This window comes from Oncorhynchus kisutch, linkage group LG5 (genome assembly GCF_002021735.2).
Source record: "Oncorhynchus kisutch isolate 150728-3 linkage group LG5, Okis_V2, whole genome shotgun sequence".
NCBI classification, from domain to species: Eukaryota; Metazoa; Chordata; class Actinopteri; order Salmoniformes; family Salmonidae; genus Oncorhynchus; species Oncorhynchus kisutch.
The window spans coordinates 63,228,317-63,243,186 of NC_034178.2; the positions used below are offsets into that span (position 1 = coordinate 63,228,317).

Genomic DNA, 14,870 nt, shown 5'->3' on the forward strand with positions numbered 1-14,870 from the left:
CTTAACTGACTTGCCTAGATAAATAAATAACATTCCCACAACAGTCTGCTTCCTCTCTAGTAATTTTCTTAATTTTCTTGTCAAACATGATGATCCTGATGTGTCTCTCTCTCTCTCTCTCTCTCTCCCCCCTCTCTCCCCTTCTCTCTTGCTCTCTCTCCCCTCTCTCTCTCTCTCTCCCCCTTTCTCTCTCCCTCCCTCTTACTCTCTTTCGCTCTCTCTCCCTCCCTCTATCCCTCTCTCTTCCCCTTCACTTTCTTTCTCCCCACCTCTCTCTTCCTCCAGTGCGAGGTCTGAACCCAGGCCTTATCCAGTACCCCTCCTCCAGACTGGAAGGCCTGGCCACCTTGGGTCCCCACAGGCCCCTGGGTCGGACCCGGTCTGAGCCCCCACTGCCCTCTCACCAGCAGCACCAGCTACTGCAGCAGAACCACAATCTGCTGCTGGAGAGACTCAAACAAAACACACACCTGGACCAGGTGAGAAGGAGCACAGATTGGACACACTCACACAGCTTGGGAATTGTCGAGCAACATGCTCATGTGCACGCACGCACACACACACACACATACCTTGGGAATTTTCAAGCATCACACACACACAGACACACACACACACACATACAGTACAATACATATATCTACATACTGCATAATAGTACTAGTGAGACATGAAGAAGAAGAAGAGTGAAGACTAACGCATGATGACCTTTGATCCTGTGAGAAGCCTCGTCTCACACAGATCTCCTCGGTGGACATGGACCCAGCGGAGATCAGGTTAGGGGAGGAGGATGGATACCAGAGAAGTAGACAGAGTGGAACCAGCAGCTCTGAGTCAATGTGGGACACAGAGTATACATCCTCACGAGACAGCCATGGGGAACATATCAGGAAATACACACCTCTGGTGAATCAGGTACACGATCTCACATGTATGCACACATGCATACACGCACGCACACACACACACACACACACACATGCATCAGAGGAGCTATAGGAGGACAGGCTCGTTGTAATGGCTGTAATGGAATTAATTGAACGGTATCAAAGAAATGGAAACCACGTTTGACTATGTTCCATTTAGTCCATTCCGCCATTACATTGAGCCCATCCTCTCATAGCTCCACCCACCAGCCTCCTCTGATATGCATGCATGCGGACGCACACACACTTACAACACACCTGAAGCGCTACCTAGGTCATACAGAAAATTATTCAATTAGTCCCTCTCCCAACTACAGCTTCAGATCAGACCAACTGTTTGGCTCACCAATAGAGGGCACCATAGAATCACAGCTCAATAGCTCAGCTCTTAGTTGCCTGTTTTATGTCATTGCTAAAGTAATGGGTAAACAAATAAACAAACAAAATAATAACTCATCTTTTCTTCTCTCTCTCTCTCTCTCTCTCTCTCTCTCTCTCTCTCTCTCTCTCTCTCTCTCTCTCTCTCTGTGTTCTCCCATTCCTCTCCCTTTCTCCCTCCGTCCCCCCCTTTCTCCCTCCGTTCCTCTCCCTTTCTCCCTCTATTCATCTCCCTTTCTCCCTCTATTCATCTCCCTTTCTCCCTCTATTCATCTCCCTTTCTCCCTCTATTCATCTCCCTTTCTCCCTCTATTCATCTCCCTTTCTCCCTCTATTCATCTCCCTTTCTCCCTCCGTTCCTCTCCCTTTCTCCCTCCGTTCCTCTCCCCTTTCTCCCTCCGTTCCTCTCCCTTCTTCCCTCCGTTCCTCTCCCTTTCTCCCTCCATTCCTCCAAGCTTCTCCCTCCATTCCTCCCTGCTTCTCCCTCCATGCCTCTCCCCTTTCTCCCTCCATCCTCTCCCTTTCTCCCTCCAATCCTCTACCTTTCTCCCTCCATTCCTCTACCTTTCTCCCTCCATTCCTCTACCTTTCTCCCTCCAATCCTCTCCCTTTCTCCCTCCATTCCTCCCCCTTTCTCCCTCCATTCCTCCCCCTTTCTCCCTCCATTCCTCCCCCTTCTCCCTCCATTCCTCCCCCTTTCTCCCTCCATTCCTCTCCCTTTCTCCCTCCATTCCTCTCCCTTTCTCCCTCCATCCCTCTCCCTTTCTCCCTCCATTCCTCCCTGCTTCTCCCTCCATTCCTCTCCCTCCATCCCTCTCCCTTTCTCCCTCCATTCTTCTCCCTCTATTCCTCTCCCTTTCTCCCTCCAATCCTCTCCCTTTCTCCCTCCATTCCTCTACCTTTCTCCCTCCATTCCTCTCCCTTTCTCCCTCCATTCCTCTCCCTTTCTCCCTCCATTCCTCTCCCTTTCTCCCTCCATTCCTCTCCCTTCTCCCTCATTCCTCTCCCTTTCTCCCTCCATTCTCTCCCTTTCTCCCTCCATTCCTCTCCCTTTCTCCCTCCATTCCTCCCCCTTTCTCCCTCCAATCCTCTCCCTTTCTCCCTCCATTCCTCCCCCTTTCTCCCTCCAATCCTCTCCATTTCTCCCTCCATTCTTCCCCTCTATTCCTCTCCCTTTCTCCCTCCATTCCTCTCCCTTTCTCCCTCCATTCCTCTCCCTTTCTCCCTCAATCCTCTCCCTTTCTCCCTCCATTCCTCTCCCTTTCTCCCTCCATTCCTCTCCCTTTCTCCCTCCATTCCTCTCCCTTTCTCCTCCATTCCCTCTCCCCTTTCTCCCCTCCATTCCTCTCCCTTTCTCCCTCCATTCTCTCCCTTTCTCCCTCAATCCTCTCCCTTTCTCCCTCCAATCCTCTCCCTTTCTCCCTCCATTCCTCTCCCTTTCTCCCTCCATTCCTCTCCCTTTCTCCCTCCATTCCTCTCCCTTTCTCCCTCCATTCCTCTCCCTTTCTCCCTCCATTCCCTCCCTTTCTCCCTCCATTCCTCTCCCTTTCTCCCTCCATTCCTCTCCCTTTCTCCCTCCATTCCTCTCCCTCTCCCTCCATTCCTCCCCCCTTTCTCCCTCCAATCCTCTCCATTTCTCCCTCCATTCCTCTCCCTTTCTCCCTCCAATCCTCTCCCTTTCTCCCTCCAATCCTCTCCCTTTCTCCCTCCATTCCTCTCCCTTTCTCCCTCCATTCCTCCCTGCTTCTCCCTCCATTCCTCTCCCTGCTTCTCCCTCCATTCCTCTCCCTGCTTCTCCCTCCATTCCTCTCCCTTCTCCCTCCATTCCTCTCCCTTCTCCCTCCATTCCTCCCCCTTTCTCCCTCCAATCCTCTCCATTTCTCCCTCCATTCCTCCCTGCCTCTCCCTCCATTCCTCTCCCTGCTTCTCCCTCCATTCCTCTCCCTGCTTCTACCCTCCATTCCTCTCCCTTTCTCCCTCCATTCCTCTCCCTTTCTCCCTCCATTCCTCTCCCTGCTTCTCCCCTCCATTCCTCTCCCTTTCTCCCTCCATTCCTCTCCCTTTCTCCCTCCATTCCTCCCTGCTTCTCCCTCCATTCCTCTCCCTGCTTCTCCCTCCATTCCTCTCCCTGCTTCTCCCTCCATTCCTCTCCCTGCTTCTCCCTCCATTCCTCTCCCTGCTTCTCCCTCCATTCCTCTCCCTGCTTCTCCCTCCATTCCTCTCCCTGCTTCTCCCTCCATTCCTCTCCCTTTCTCCCTCCGTTCCTCTCCCTTTCTCTCCCTCCGTTCCTCTCCCTTTCTCCCTCCGTTCCTCCAAGCTTCTTCCCTCCGTTCCTCCAAGCTTCTCCCTCCATGCCTCTCCCTTTCTCCCTCCATGCCTCTCCCTTTCTCCCTCCATGCCTCTCCCTTTCTCCCTCCATGCCTCTCCCTTTCTCCCTCCATGCCTCTCCCTCTATTCCTCTCCCTTTCTCCGTCCATTCCTCTCCCTTTCTCCGTCCATTCCTCTCCCTTTCTCCCTCCATTCCTCTCCCTTTCTCCCTCCAATCCTCTCCCTTTCTCCCTCCAATCCTCTACCTTTCTCCCTCCATTCCTCTACCTTTCTCCCTCCATTCCTCTACCTTTCTCCCTCCAATCCTCTCCCTTTCTCCCTCCATTCCTCCCCCTTTCTCCCTCCATTCCTCCCCCTTTCTCCCCCTTTCTCCCTTCATTCCTCTCCCTTTCTCCCTCCATTCCTCTCCCTTTCTCCCTCCATCCCTCTCCCTTTCTCCCTCCATTCCTCCCTGCTTCTCCCTCCATTCCTCCCTGCTTCTCCCTCCATTCCTCTCCCTCCATCCCTCTCCCTTTCTCCCTCCATTCTTCTCCCTCCATTCCTCTCCCTTTTCTCCCTCCATTCCTCTCCCTTTCTCCCTCCATTCCTCTCCCTCTATTCCTCTCCCTTTCTCCCTCCAATCCTCTCCATTTCTCCCTCCATTCCTCTCCCTTTCTCCCTCCAATCCTCTCCCTTTCTCCCTCCAATCCTCTCCCTTTCTCCCTCCATTCCTCTCCCTTTCTCCCTCTATTCCTCTCCTTTCTCCCTCCAATCCTCTCCCTTTCTCCCTCCATTCCTCTACCTTTCTCCCTCCATTCTTCTCCCTTTCTCCCTCCATTCCTCTCCCTTTCTCCCTCCATTCCTCTCCCCTTTCTCCCTCATTCCTCTCCCTTTCTCCCTCCATTCCTCTCCCTTTCTCCCTCCATTCCTCTCCCTTTCTCCCTCCATTCCTCTCCCTTTCTCCCTCCATTCCTCCCCCTTTCTCCCTCCAATCCTCTCCCTTTCTCCCTCCATTCCTCCCCCTTTCTCCCTCCAATCCTCTCCATTTCTCCCTCCATTCTTCTCCCTCCATTCCTCTCCCTTTCTCCCTCCATTCCTCTCCATTTCTCCCTCCATTCCTCTCCCTTTCTCCCTCCATACCTCTCCCTCTATTCCTCTCCCTTTCTCCCTCCAATCCTCTCCCTTTCCCTCCATTCCTCTCCCTTTCTCCCTCCATTCCTCTCCCTTTCTCCCTCCATTCCTCTCCCTTTCTCCCTCCATTCCTCTCCCTTTCTCCCTCCATTCCTCTCCCTTTCTCCCTCCATTCCTCTCCCTTTCTCCCTCCATTCCTCTCCCTTTCTCCCTCCATTCCTCCCCCTTTCTCCCTCCAATCCTCTCCATTTCTCCCTCCAATCCTCTCCCTTTCTCCCTCCAATCCTCTCCCTTTCTCCCTCCATTCCTCTCCCTTTCTCCCTCCATTCCTCTCCCTTTCTCCCTCCATTCCTCCCCCTTTCTCCCTCCAATCCTCTCCCTTCTCCCTCCATTCCTCCCCCTTTCTCCCTCCAATCCTCTCCATTTCTCCCTCCAATCCTCTCCCTTTCTCCCTCCAATCCTCTCCCTTTCTCCCTCCATTCCTCTCCCTTTCTCCCTCCATTCCTCTCCCTTTCTCCCTCCATTCCTCCCTGCTTCTCCCTCCATTCCTCTCCCTGCTTTCTCCCTCCATTCCTCTCCCTGCTTCTCCCTCCATTCCTCTCCATGCTTCTCCCTCCATTCCTCTCCCTGCTTCTCCCTCCATTCCTCTCCCTTTCTCCCTCCATTCCTCTCCCTTTCTCCCTCCATTCCTCCCTGCTTCTCCTCCATTCCTCTCCCTGCTTCTCCCTCCATTCCTCTCCCTGCTTCTCCCTCCATTCCTCCCTGCTTCTCCCTCCATTCCTCTCCCTGCTTCTCCCTCCATTCCTCTCCCTGCTTCTCCCTCCATTCCTCTCCCTTTCTCCCTCCATTCCTCTCCCTGCTTCTCCCTCCATTCCTCTCCCTTTCTCCCTCCATTCCTCTCCCTGCTTCTCCCTCCATTCCTCTCCCTGCTTCTCCCTCCATTCCTCTCCCTTTCTCCCTCCCTCTCATCCCCATTTTCTTTCCCCATCTTCTCCACTCTCTCTCCCTCCCTCCCCCTCTAGTCATTCCATTGGGAGCAGTCCAGGCACCTTCAGGTCCTGACAGAAAGGCACAGACAGGTGACCTACCTGGACCCCCTGGGTGTGCCTGTGGTTCTTGGCCCTTCCCACCGCCCCCTTGGCCGCGCAAAGTCCTCCCCTGCCTCCACTTCTCTTCCCCCTCCTCCGCAGCCCACAGACACCCCGCTGTCTCTGGCCAGCACTGGTCCAGAGACCCCCACCAAGCTACGATTCACCACTGGTGAGAAAGACTTGGAGTGCTGTACACAATGCTTTATGTTGTATCACATGGTCAGTTTACTATATATTCAGCTCTATGTCCCGTCTATAGAATTACATATTATAACTTCATTTAATAGGATCGCTGACTGGCTGGTTATCTGGCTGTCTGACTATCTGGCTGTCTGGCTGTCTGACTGTCTGACTGGCTGTCTGGCTGCTTGTCTGGCTGACTGTCTTTCTACCTATTTCGTATGGGTATCTAAACCACAGTGTGTGTGTGTGTGTGTGTGTGTGTGTGTGTGTGTGTGTGTGTGTGTGTGTGTGTGTGTGTGTGTGTGTGTGTGTGTGTGTGTGTGTGTGTGTGTAGGTCTGGTGTATGATTCTCAGATGCTAAAGCACCAGTGCACCTGTGGCGACAACAGCCGACACCCAGAGCATGCTGGGAGAATCCAGAGCATCTGGTCCAGATTGCAAGAAAGTGGCCTCAGGAACCAGTGTGAGGTGTGTATATATATATAGTGTTTGTGTGTTATATTATGATATATTATACCAGTGTTTCTCAACTTCTGGTCTGTGGACTAGAACTAGAATCTGACCTAATTGTGTCATCGCATGAAGAAAAAAAAAGATACTAAAACGAGGAGCGGAAGCAGGGCGGTAGCTCCAGCCCTCTATCGCTACAAGACTCCGGCAAGTCTATGGGCCAAATGTCCCTTCCCCTTCCGAATTTAGAAAGATGCGCACGCACGCTAAATCGTGATTTGTTCAAATAACCAGTGACGAAAAACCTGTGCACCAGAACAACTGTTAGATAGTCGTCGCATTCCACAGTCTTTTGACAGATGTTACGATACTATTTGTGTCCACGAGAGATCAACTGACACTTAGTAAACTCTACAGTGCTACTTTGTTCAAAGATGATGGGCCAATTTCTAACGTCTACTATGATCACTACTGTCACATAGAGTTAAGCTAACATTGCAGCTACCATCTACCCCGGCCAACTGTGTGAGTGTCTGTTATTTTGTGTGTGTGTGTGTGCACCACAGTCAGTTGAGTGGTGTGTGTGCGTGCGTCCATGTGTATGTGTGTGTGTTACATTTTAATGAAGAATGTGTGTTTGCTGCTGTAGTGTATCCGTAGCAGGAAGGCCTCTCTGGAGGAGCTTCAGTCTGTCCACTCCGAGAAGCACGTCCTGCTGTATGGCACCAACCTACTCCATCGTCTCAAACTGGACAACCGCAAGCTGGCTGGTGTGACACACGCACACACTCATCTTCACTCACTGACACATACAGTACACACACTCAAACCAACACAGCTCTGATGCACTTCATTGTCAAACACTCACACTCACATGGGCAATAGCCAAAAATCTGTATTTTTGCACACTCATAATCACATACATGGACCTATACACATGCATGTATCATTTGTGACCGACCGCCTCGATTCGGTCTTATGTAGCAACATTTTAAATGCTGATTTTTACTTTGGATAAAAGTAGAGTAGCAAAGACTTCAAAACTTAAATTGGTAAAAGTAGTAGCCTACAATGAGGAAAAACTCCAGGTAAAAATATACTCTATCCAGTCCTTGGCCTATATCCTAATCTGACTTTGGTTCAGGACATGTTGTTCTTCACATTACCGTCTCTGGTAAACACACACTATATCAAATCAAATCTCAGTTTATTTGTCACATGCACAGGATACAGAAGGTGTAAAAAGTACAGTGAAATGGTTACTTGCATATTTGTATAGTAGCAATATAAAAAAACATAGTGTCCATATAACAATATTGTATAATTATTAGATGATTCTTACCCAGACACACTGGTCTAAACTGATGGGTCATGTGAAAGAAATACTATAACCACCCCCCAGACACATCTGGCTAACCTGATGGGTCGTGGAATCATCTGGCGAGTTTTTTGTTTAGACATGCATCTAGCTAGCTCTAGCTATCTAAACAATGAACCATAATCACAACCCATAGCTACAGTACAAACAGATTGTCATTAGCTAGCCACCATCCATGAAATGCTGTAGAATGAATCTGCAGGTAGCTAAAACTCAAATTCAATTACACAGATCGTACATGGGAACGTTAGCTAGCGAGCCGGCAAGCTAACATTTGCTAGCTAGCTAACAGTAAGCTTCAACTTGCAATGAAAACGACTTTCTGACTAAATGTGAAACCTATAATATCTGAAAATGTAGCTAGACTCTTACCTGTATACATGGATGAACGCTTCACGGCAGACTGGAACCAATTTAACTAAGTCGTCCTGTGTCTTTTCCGTTTTGCTTGTCACTACAGCTTGTTTGGCCCGTTGTCAAGTCACGCCGGTTCACACTGGCCGTGTGCAGAAAGTAGTCCATCACAACTTTTTCCCAATGATCTTTGTTGATTGTGCCTGCTAAATCCAGGGCAGCAACGTTGTTTAGAGCAGTAGCAACACTTTTGCTACATTATATCTTTCAAAAAAGCCACGAGAGGAAGGATTATCTACACATACTGAGCAGCTCATGTTATAGACAGAAGCATGCTACAGGGCTGACCAATCTGAACTCATCTCTTGGCATGTCCAGCCCATCCATTATCTCAACCAATCATGGCTAGCGGGAAGGTTCCCATCTTTTTCCATAGCTAAACCAACTAAGCTCTTAAATTAAAAATGTTATTCGTATTTACAGATGGCATACAAGTGTGCTATTAAAGCACGTTAAAGTTATCTTATCTTTCTCTTGCAGGGATCTTATCTCAAAGGATGCGTGTGATGCTACGATGTGGAGGAGTTGGGGTGAGTTACTCAAAAGTACACACACACACTTACTGTACACAGGCACACAGCTCAACAGACCTTGTAATGCGCAATCAAAGATTGTGAAATCTTTCCACTTATCTAATCACATTACAAAATGGCAAACATTACATGCTTGATTATGCCTCATTGCACAATTAAGCTAATAGGACTACAAATTATGGAGGATGTTGTTGTTGGCAGGGACTTGGTCGAAACGCCAAATAGATATCAAAAACAAAGAAAATCTGAGAGAGAACGAGGGAGAGAGACAGGGAGAGAGAACGAGGGAGAGAGAGAGGTGGACTTTATGGACACCAAAGAAGAGGATGAGGCAGGGATGAGTTGAAGAGGAATAAGAGAAGGGGGGGGGGGGGGTTAGGAAGAAGTAGGCTTGTATGGTGTTGATAAGGTCGCAGTTGTAAATGAGAACTTTTTCTCAACTAGCCTACCTGGTTAAAAAAAGTTGAAATAAAAAAGAAATAAGGAAGGACAAAATGCGGACATTAAAGAAGACGAAGAGGAGATGAGAGGAGGAGGAAGGAGTTGAGAGAAACAGGGAGAAAATGAAAATGGAGGAGGAGAGGATGGTTTGTATCAAAGAAGGAGAAAATATTTGCAGACACAGAAGAAGAGATGAGTGGATGAGGGAGAATAGGAGGAGAGGAGAAGGAAGGGGCTTTGTATAGTGTTGATAAGGCGCCTGATCTGTCTGGATTTCCGGCTCTTGGCTCCTCTGGTCAGGCACACTGATTGGAACAAGATGGCCAAGACGGTGATAAAATAAATTCCTCTGATTTCATTGTTCCGTTGTGCCAAACCGCCAGAAATGTAGAGTTTTGAAACATGGAATAACAAGAGAGAGAGAGAGAGAGAGAGAGAGAGAGAGAGAGAGAGAGAGAGAGAGAGAGAGAGAGAGAGAGAGAGAGAGAGAGAGAGAGAGAGAGAGAGAGAGAGAGAGAGAGAGAGAGAGAGAGAGAGAGAGAGAGAGAGAGAGAGAGAGAGAGAGAGAGAGAGAGAGAGAGAGAGAGAGAGAGAGAGAGAGAGAGAGAGAGAGAGAGAGAGAGAGAGAGAGAGAGAGAGAGAGAGAGAGAGAGAGAGAGAGAGAGAGAGAGAGAGAGAGAGAGAGAGAGAGAGAGAGAGAGAGAGAGAGAGAGAGAGAGAGAGAGAGAGAGAGAGAGAGAGAGAGAGAGAGAGAGAGAGAGAGAGAGAGAGAGAGAGAGAGAGGATCTGAGAACAGGAATACTTTACTACCCCCTTTACACCAGCAGTAAGTCAATGTTGTGGTGATTAGTGTGGGTAAATGTTACCCTTGCCAAACCCTTCCCCCTGGCTCCCAATAAGTCATGATACTCTTCATTTGGTTGGAATAAACAGTAGACTTTGTAATCCAATACTGAAATCTTTCCTACAACCTGTCACAACCTGTCACCTCCCTATTCCAATGGGTGACTTCCTCTTTACTCATTGGTCTGACACCATTTTCAATCAATGAACTTGTAAATGATGCCCATGTTTCTCCCTGTGGTTATAATTTTTATCCCATCCCCTGACGTAACTTCTTGGTTTTGCGTGATTGACAGGTGGACAATGATACGATCTGGAACGAGATGCACACATCAACAGCGTCTCGCTTGGCAGCAGGCAGCGTGACAGAGCTTGCACTCAGGGTGACACAGGGAGAGCTGAAGGTGAGACCGCCAATCGCAACCCCCACTTAGTCCTGTCCGAGCCGTAAACACAGCTGATCAGAATTGTCAATCCCGTAACTTACATTAATACACATTGAAGCATACTGTATAGTCCTTTCTCTTTATGGTTTATTGAATTTATGAATTTCACATGAAATTTGAATTTAATATGGCTATATCAAAACCTTTCAATGTCACCTGTAATTCAACTAATATAAGTGAAATCATAAGATTTATTCAGAGAAAGCCTGAGTCAGTGTTAAAGTTTCTATTCCATCCTCACAGAATGGCTTTGCAGTGGTGAGGCCCCCTGGACATCATGCAGCCCACTCTACCCCCTTGTAAGTACTGCACCACACACACACACACACACACACACACACACACACACAGAAACAGGAGGTCTCTAAAATTATTTCAAAGGGTTCCCTACACATCAAAAGTACCTTTCAGGTGTGTGTTATGTGTGTGAATGTGTGTTACTTGCCCAAGGCTAACAGCAATCTACTTCTACCCGCGCTGCTCAATTCATGCCCAGCTTTCAGGACATTGTGCTGTCAGCCTATAGCACCACCTCTAAGTATGTGTGTGTGTGTTTGTGTGTGTCACTCTTAAATAGAAGGCATTAGTACACTTACCACGTGTGTGTGTGTGTGTGTGTGTGTGTGTGTGTGTGTGTGTGTGTGTGTGTGTGTGTGCTTGTCTGCTTGTGTGCTTGCATAAGCGTGTGTTTGCTTGCATGTGTAACTCTGTGTTGTCTGTTCACACTGCTTTGCTTTATCTTGGCCAGGTCGCAGTTGCAAATGAGAACTTGTACTCAACTAGCCTACCTGGTTAAATAAAGGTGAAATAAAAATAAAATAAATCTGTCTGTGTTTGAGTTCACGCGTGCTAGTGTGTGTACTCAGCAGTGCCTGTCAGTAGTTATTTATGTGTCGATAATGACTCCGGAGGAGAAGAGTTGGACTGCAGATATGATCTACAATTTAGTTCACACTCACCGAGTTTATAGCTTCTGCTGTCAGCACTGCTATTTCCCGTCATTCATACTTTGCAACCCTACATTCTGGTACTGTCCAGCCATACCGTGCCTAAATATGAGTGCATGTTCAGTGGAACAAAGCATGTTTGACCCATTAGCACTAATGTCTTCACATCACCTAGTTTGTGTATAGTGAGAACGGCCTCACATTATCATGGAGATATCTCCTGGAGACCTTTCACTTAAAAAAGCCTTTACATTGGGTGTCTACGGTGTCATTATGGGAACATAAGTATTCCTATGTCCCCATATGTGTCTCTCTCCAAAGGGGTTTCTGCTTCTTCAACTCCGTGGCCATCGCAGCCAAGCAGCTCCAGCACAAACTCGGCGTCAGCAAGATCCTCATTGTGGACTGGGTGAGAGACGGCCGCTGTCACTGGTCCCCACATGGGATCTAAACACAGACACACACACGTGCTCACTTTAACATCATTATTGACCATAAGCTTGGTGTCAGCATTCACACTGATGTCTGCTTTCCACATGAGTCAGACCTGCCACGAGTCTGGGCCTAGGCACACATACACACACACACACACACACACACACACACACACACACACACACACACACACACACACACACACACACACACACACACACGTACACACAACTTATAAGGACAAATTGTATGTATTTTAGTGTGCACTAAAAGGGATTATGCAAACATTAAGGTCAAGTAATAGACTAGTTTAGTATACTACAGAATTAAGAGTCTGACTGCCCCATGACCTTTCTCACCAATGTTCAGGATGTTCACCATGGGAACGGTACCCAGTCGGTCTTCTACAACGACCCCAGCGTGCTGTACATCTCCCTGCATCGCTATGACAATGGCAAATTCTTCCCCGGTAGCGGGGACCCAGCTGAGGTATATTAGGTTGTACTATCCACCACCGTATACATCATGCTCTCCCATTGATAGATGGAACTGTCCATCAAATACATGATCGGTGTGACCATTTGGAAAAGAAAACGTCTGAGCAAGCACCGAACAGATTGGGTCGGCCCACTAGTCTGAAAACCCCTTAAGCATCTGTTACCACCCACTAAATACCACACCACCCACCTTCATTTTCCCATTCTTACAAAACTGTAAGGATGAAAAAGTGGATGTTTTCACATAACCTTCATCATGAGGGGATGGTCCAAATGAGGCTGTTCTGGCTTAGATGTGGCTTTGCCTTAAATGGCCCCTCGACCTCCACTGAGCTGTGTGGTAAACCTCTGAAGTCTCTGTGTCCCTCCACGACAGCATCATGTACCAATATAACACACTAGGGGGTAGTGGTGATGTCACCAAAGCACCATGTACCAATATAACACACTAGGGGGTAGCAGTGGTAGCACCATGTACCTATATAACACACTAGAGGGTAGCGGTGATGTCACCATAGCACCATGTACCTATATAACACACTAGGGGGTAGCGGTGATGTCACCACAGCACCATGTACCAATATAACACACTAGAGGGTAGCGGTGATGTCACCATAGCACCATGTACCAATTTAACACACTAGAGGGTAGCGGTGATGTCACCATAGCACCATGTACCTATATAACACACTAGGGGGTAGCGGTGGTATCACCATAGCATCATGTACCTATGTAACACACTAGGGGGTAGCGGTGATGTCACCATAGCACCATGTACCTATATAACACACTATGGGGTAGCGGTGGTGTCACCACAGCACCATGTACCAATTTAACACACTAGGGGTAGTGGTGATGTCACCACAGAACCATGTACCTATATAACACACTAGGGGGTAGCGGTGATGTCACCATAGCACCATGTACCTATATAACACACTATGGGGTAGCGGTGGTGTCACCAAAGCATCATGTACCAATATAACACACTAGGGGGTAGCGGTGATGTCACCATAGCACCATGTACCTATATAACACACTATGGGGTAGCGGTGGTGTCACCATAGCATCATGTACCTATATAACACACTAGGGGGTAGCGGTGATGTCACCACAGCACCATGTACCTATATAACACACTATGGGGTAGCGGTGGTGTCACCATAGCACCATGTACCTATATAACACACTAGGGGGTAGCGGTGGTGTCACCATAGCACCATGTACCTATATAACACACTAGAGGGTAGCGGTGATGTCACCATAGCACCATGTACCTATATAACACACTAGGGGGTAGCGGTGATGTCACCACAGCACCATGTACCAATATAACACACTAGAGGGTAGCGGTGATGTCACCATAGCACCATGTGCCTATATAACACACTATGGGGTAGCGGTGGTGTCACCACAGCACCATGTACCTATATAACACACTAGAGGGTAGCGGTGATGTCACCATAGCACCATGTACCTATATAACACACTATGGGGTAGCGGTGGTGTCACCACAGCACCATGTACCAATTTAACACACTAGGGGGTAGTGGTGATGTCACCACAGAACCATGTACCTATATAACACACTAGGGGGTAGCGGTGATGTCACCATAGCACCATGTACCTATATAACACACTATGGGGTAGCGGTGGTGTCACCATAGCATCATGTACCAATATAACACACTAGGGGGTAGCGGTGATGTCACCATAGCACCATGTACCTATATAACACACTATGGGGTAGCGGTGATGTCACCACAGCATCATGTACCTGTATAACACACTAGGGGGTAGCGGTGATGTCACCATAGCACCATGTACCTATATAACACACTATGGGGTAGCGGTGGTGTCACCATAGCATCATGTACCTATATAACACACTAGGGGGTAGCGGTGATGTCACCATAGCACCATGTACCTATATAACACACTATGGGGTAGCGGTGGTGTCACCATAGCACCATGTACCTATATAACACACTATGGGGTAGTGGTGGTGTCACCACAGCACCATGTACCAATTTAACACACTAGGGGGGTAGCGGTGATGTCACCACAGAACCATGTACCTATATAACACACTAGGGGGTAGCGGTGATGTCACCATAGCACCATGTACCTATATAACACACTATGGGGTAGCGGTGGTGTCACCATAGCATCATGTACCAATATAACACACTAGGGGGTAGTGGTGATGTCACCATAGCACCATGTACCTATATAACACACTAGGTGGTAGCGGTGATGTCACCACAGCACCATGTACCTATATAACACACTAGGTGGTAGCGGTGATGTCACCATAGCACCATGTACCTATATAACACACTATGGGGTAGCGGTGATGTCACCACAGCACCATGTACCTATATAACACACTAGGGGGTAGCGGTGATGTCACCACAGAACCATGTACCTATATAACACACTAGGTGGTAGCGGTGATGTCACCATAGCA

At 48.4% G+C, this 14,870-nt stretch overlaps 1 protein-coding gene across 3 annotated transcripts in view; it reads left to right on the plus strand.

Moving 5' to 3' along the window:
• Nucleotides 1–14,870, plus strand: part of LOC109891643 (histone deacetylase 7) — an 88,463-nt gene that overhangs the window by 56,428 nt on the left and 17,165 nt on the right. For all 3 annotated transcript variants that reach the window (XM_031825647.1, XM_031825648.1, XM_031825649.1), the window contains 10 exons: nucleotides 286–479; nucleotides 727–915; nucleotides 5,765–6,002; nucleotides 6,351–6,484; nucleotides 7,116–7,236; nucleotides 8,739–8,788; nucleotides 10,372–10,479; nucleotides 10,765–10,820; nucleotides 11,790–11,877; nucleotides 12,273–12,392. In XM_031825647.1, the coding sequence (XP_031681507.1) occupies nucleotides 286–479; nucleotides 727–915; nucleotides 5,765–6,002; nucleotides 6,351–6,484; nucleotides 7,116–7,236; nucleotides 8,739–8,788; nucleotides 10,372–10,479; nucleotides 10,765–10,820; nucleotides 11,790–11,877; nucleotides 12,273–12,392 (1,298 nt within the window). The remainder of the gene's footprint in view (nucleotides 1–285; nucleotides 480–726; nucleotides 916–5,764; nucleotides 6,003–6,350; nucleotides 6,485–7,115; nucleotides 7,237–8,738; nucleotides 8,789–10,371; nucleotides 10,480–10,764; nucleotides 10,821–11,789; nucleotides 11,878–12,272; nucleotides 12,393–14,870) is intronic.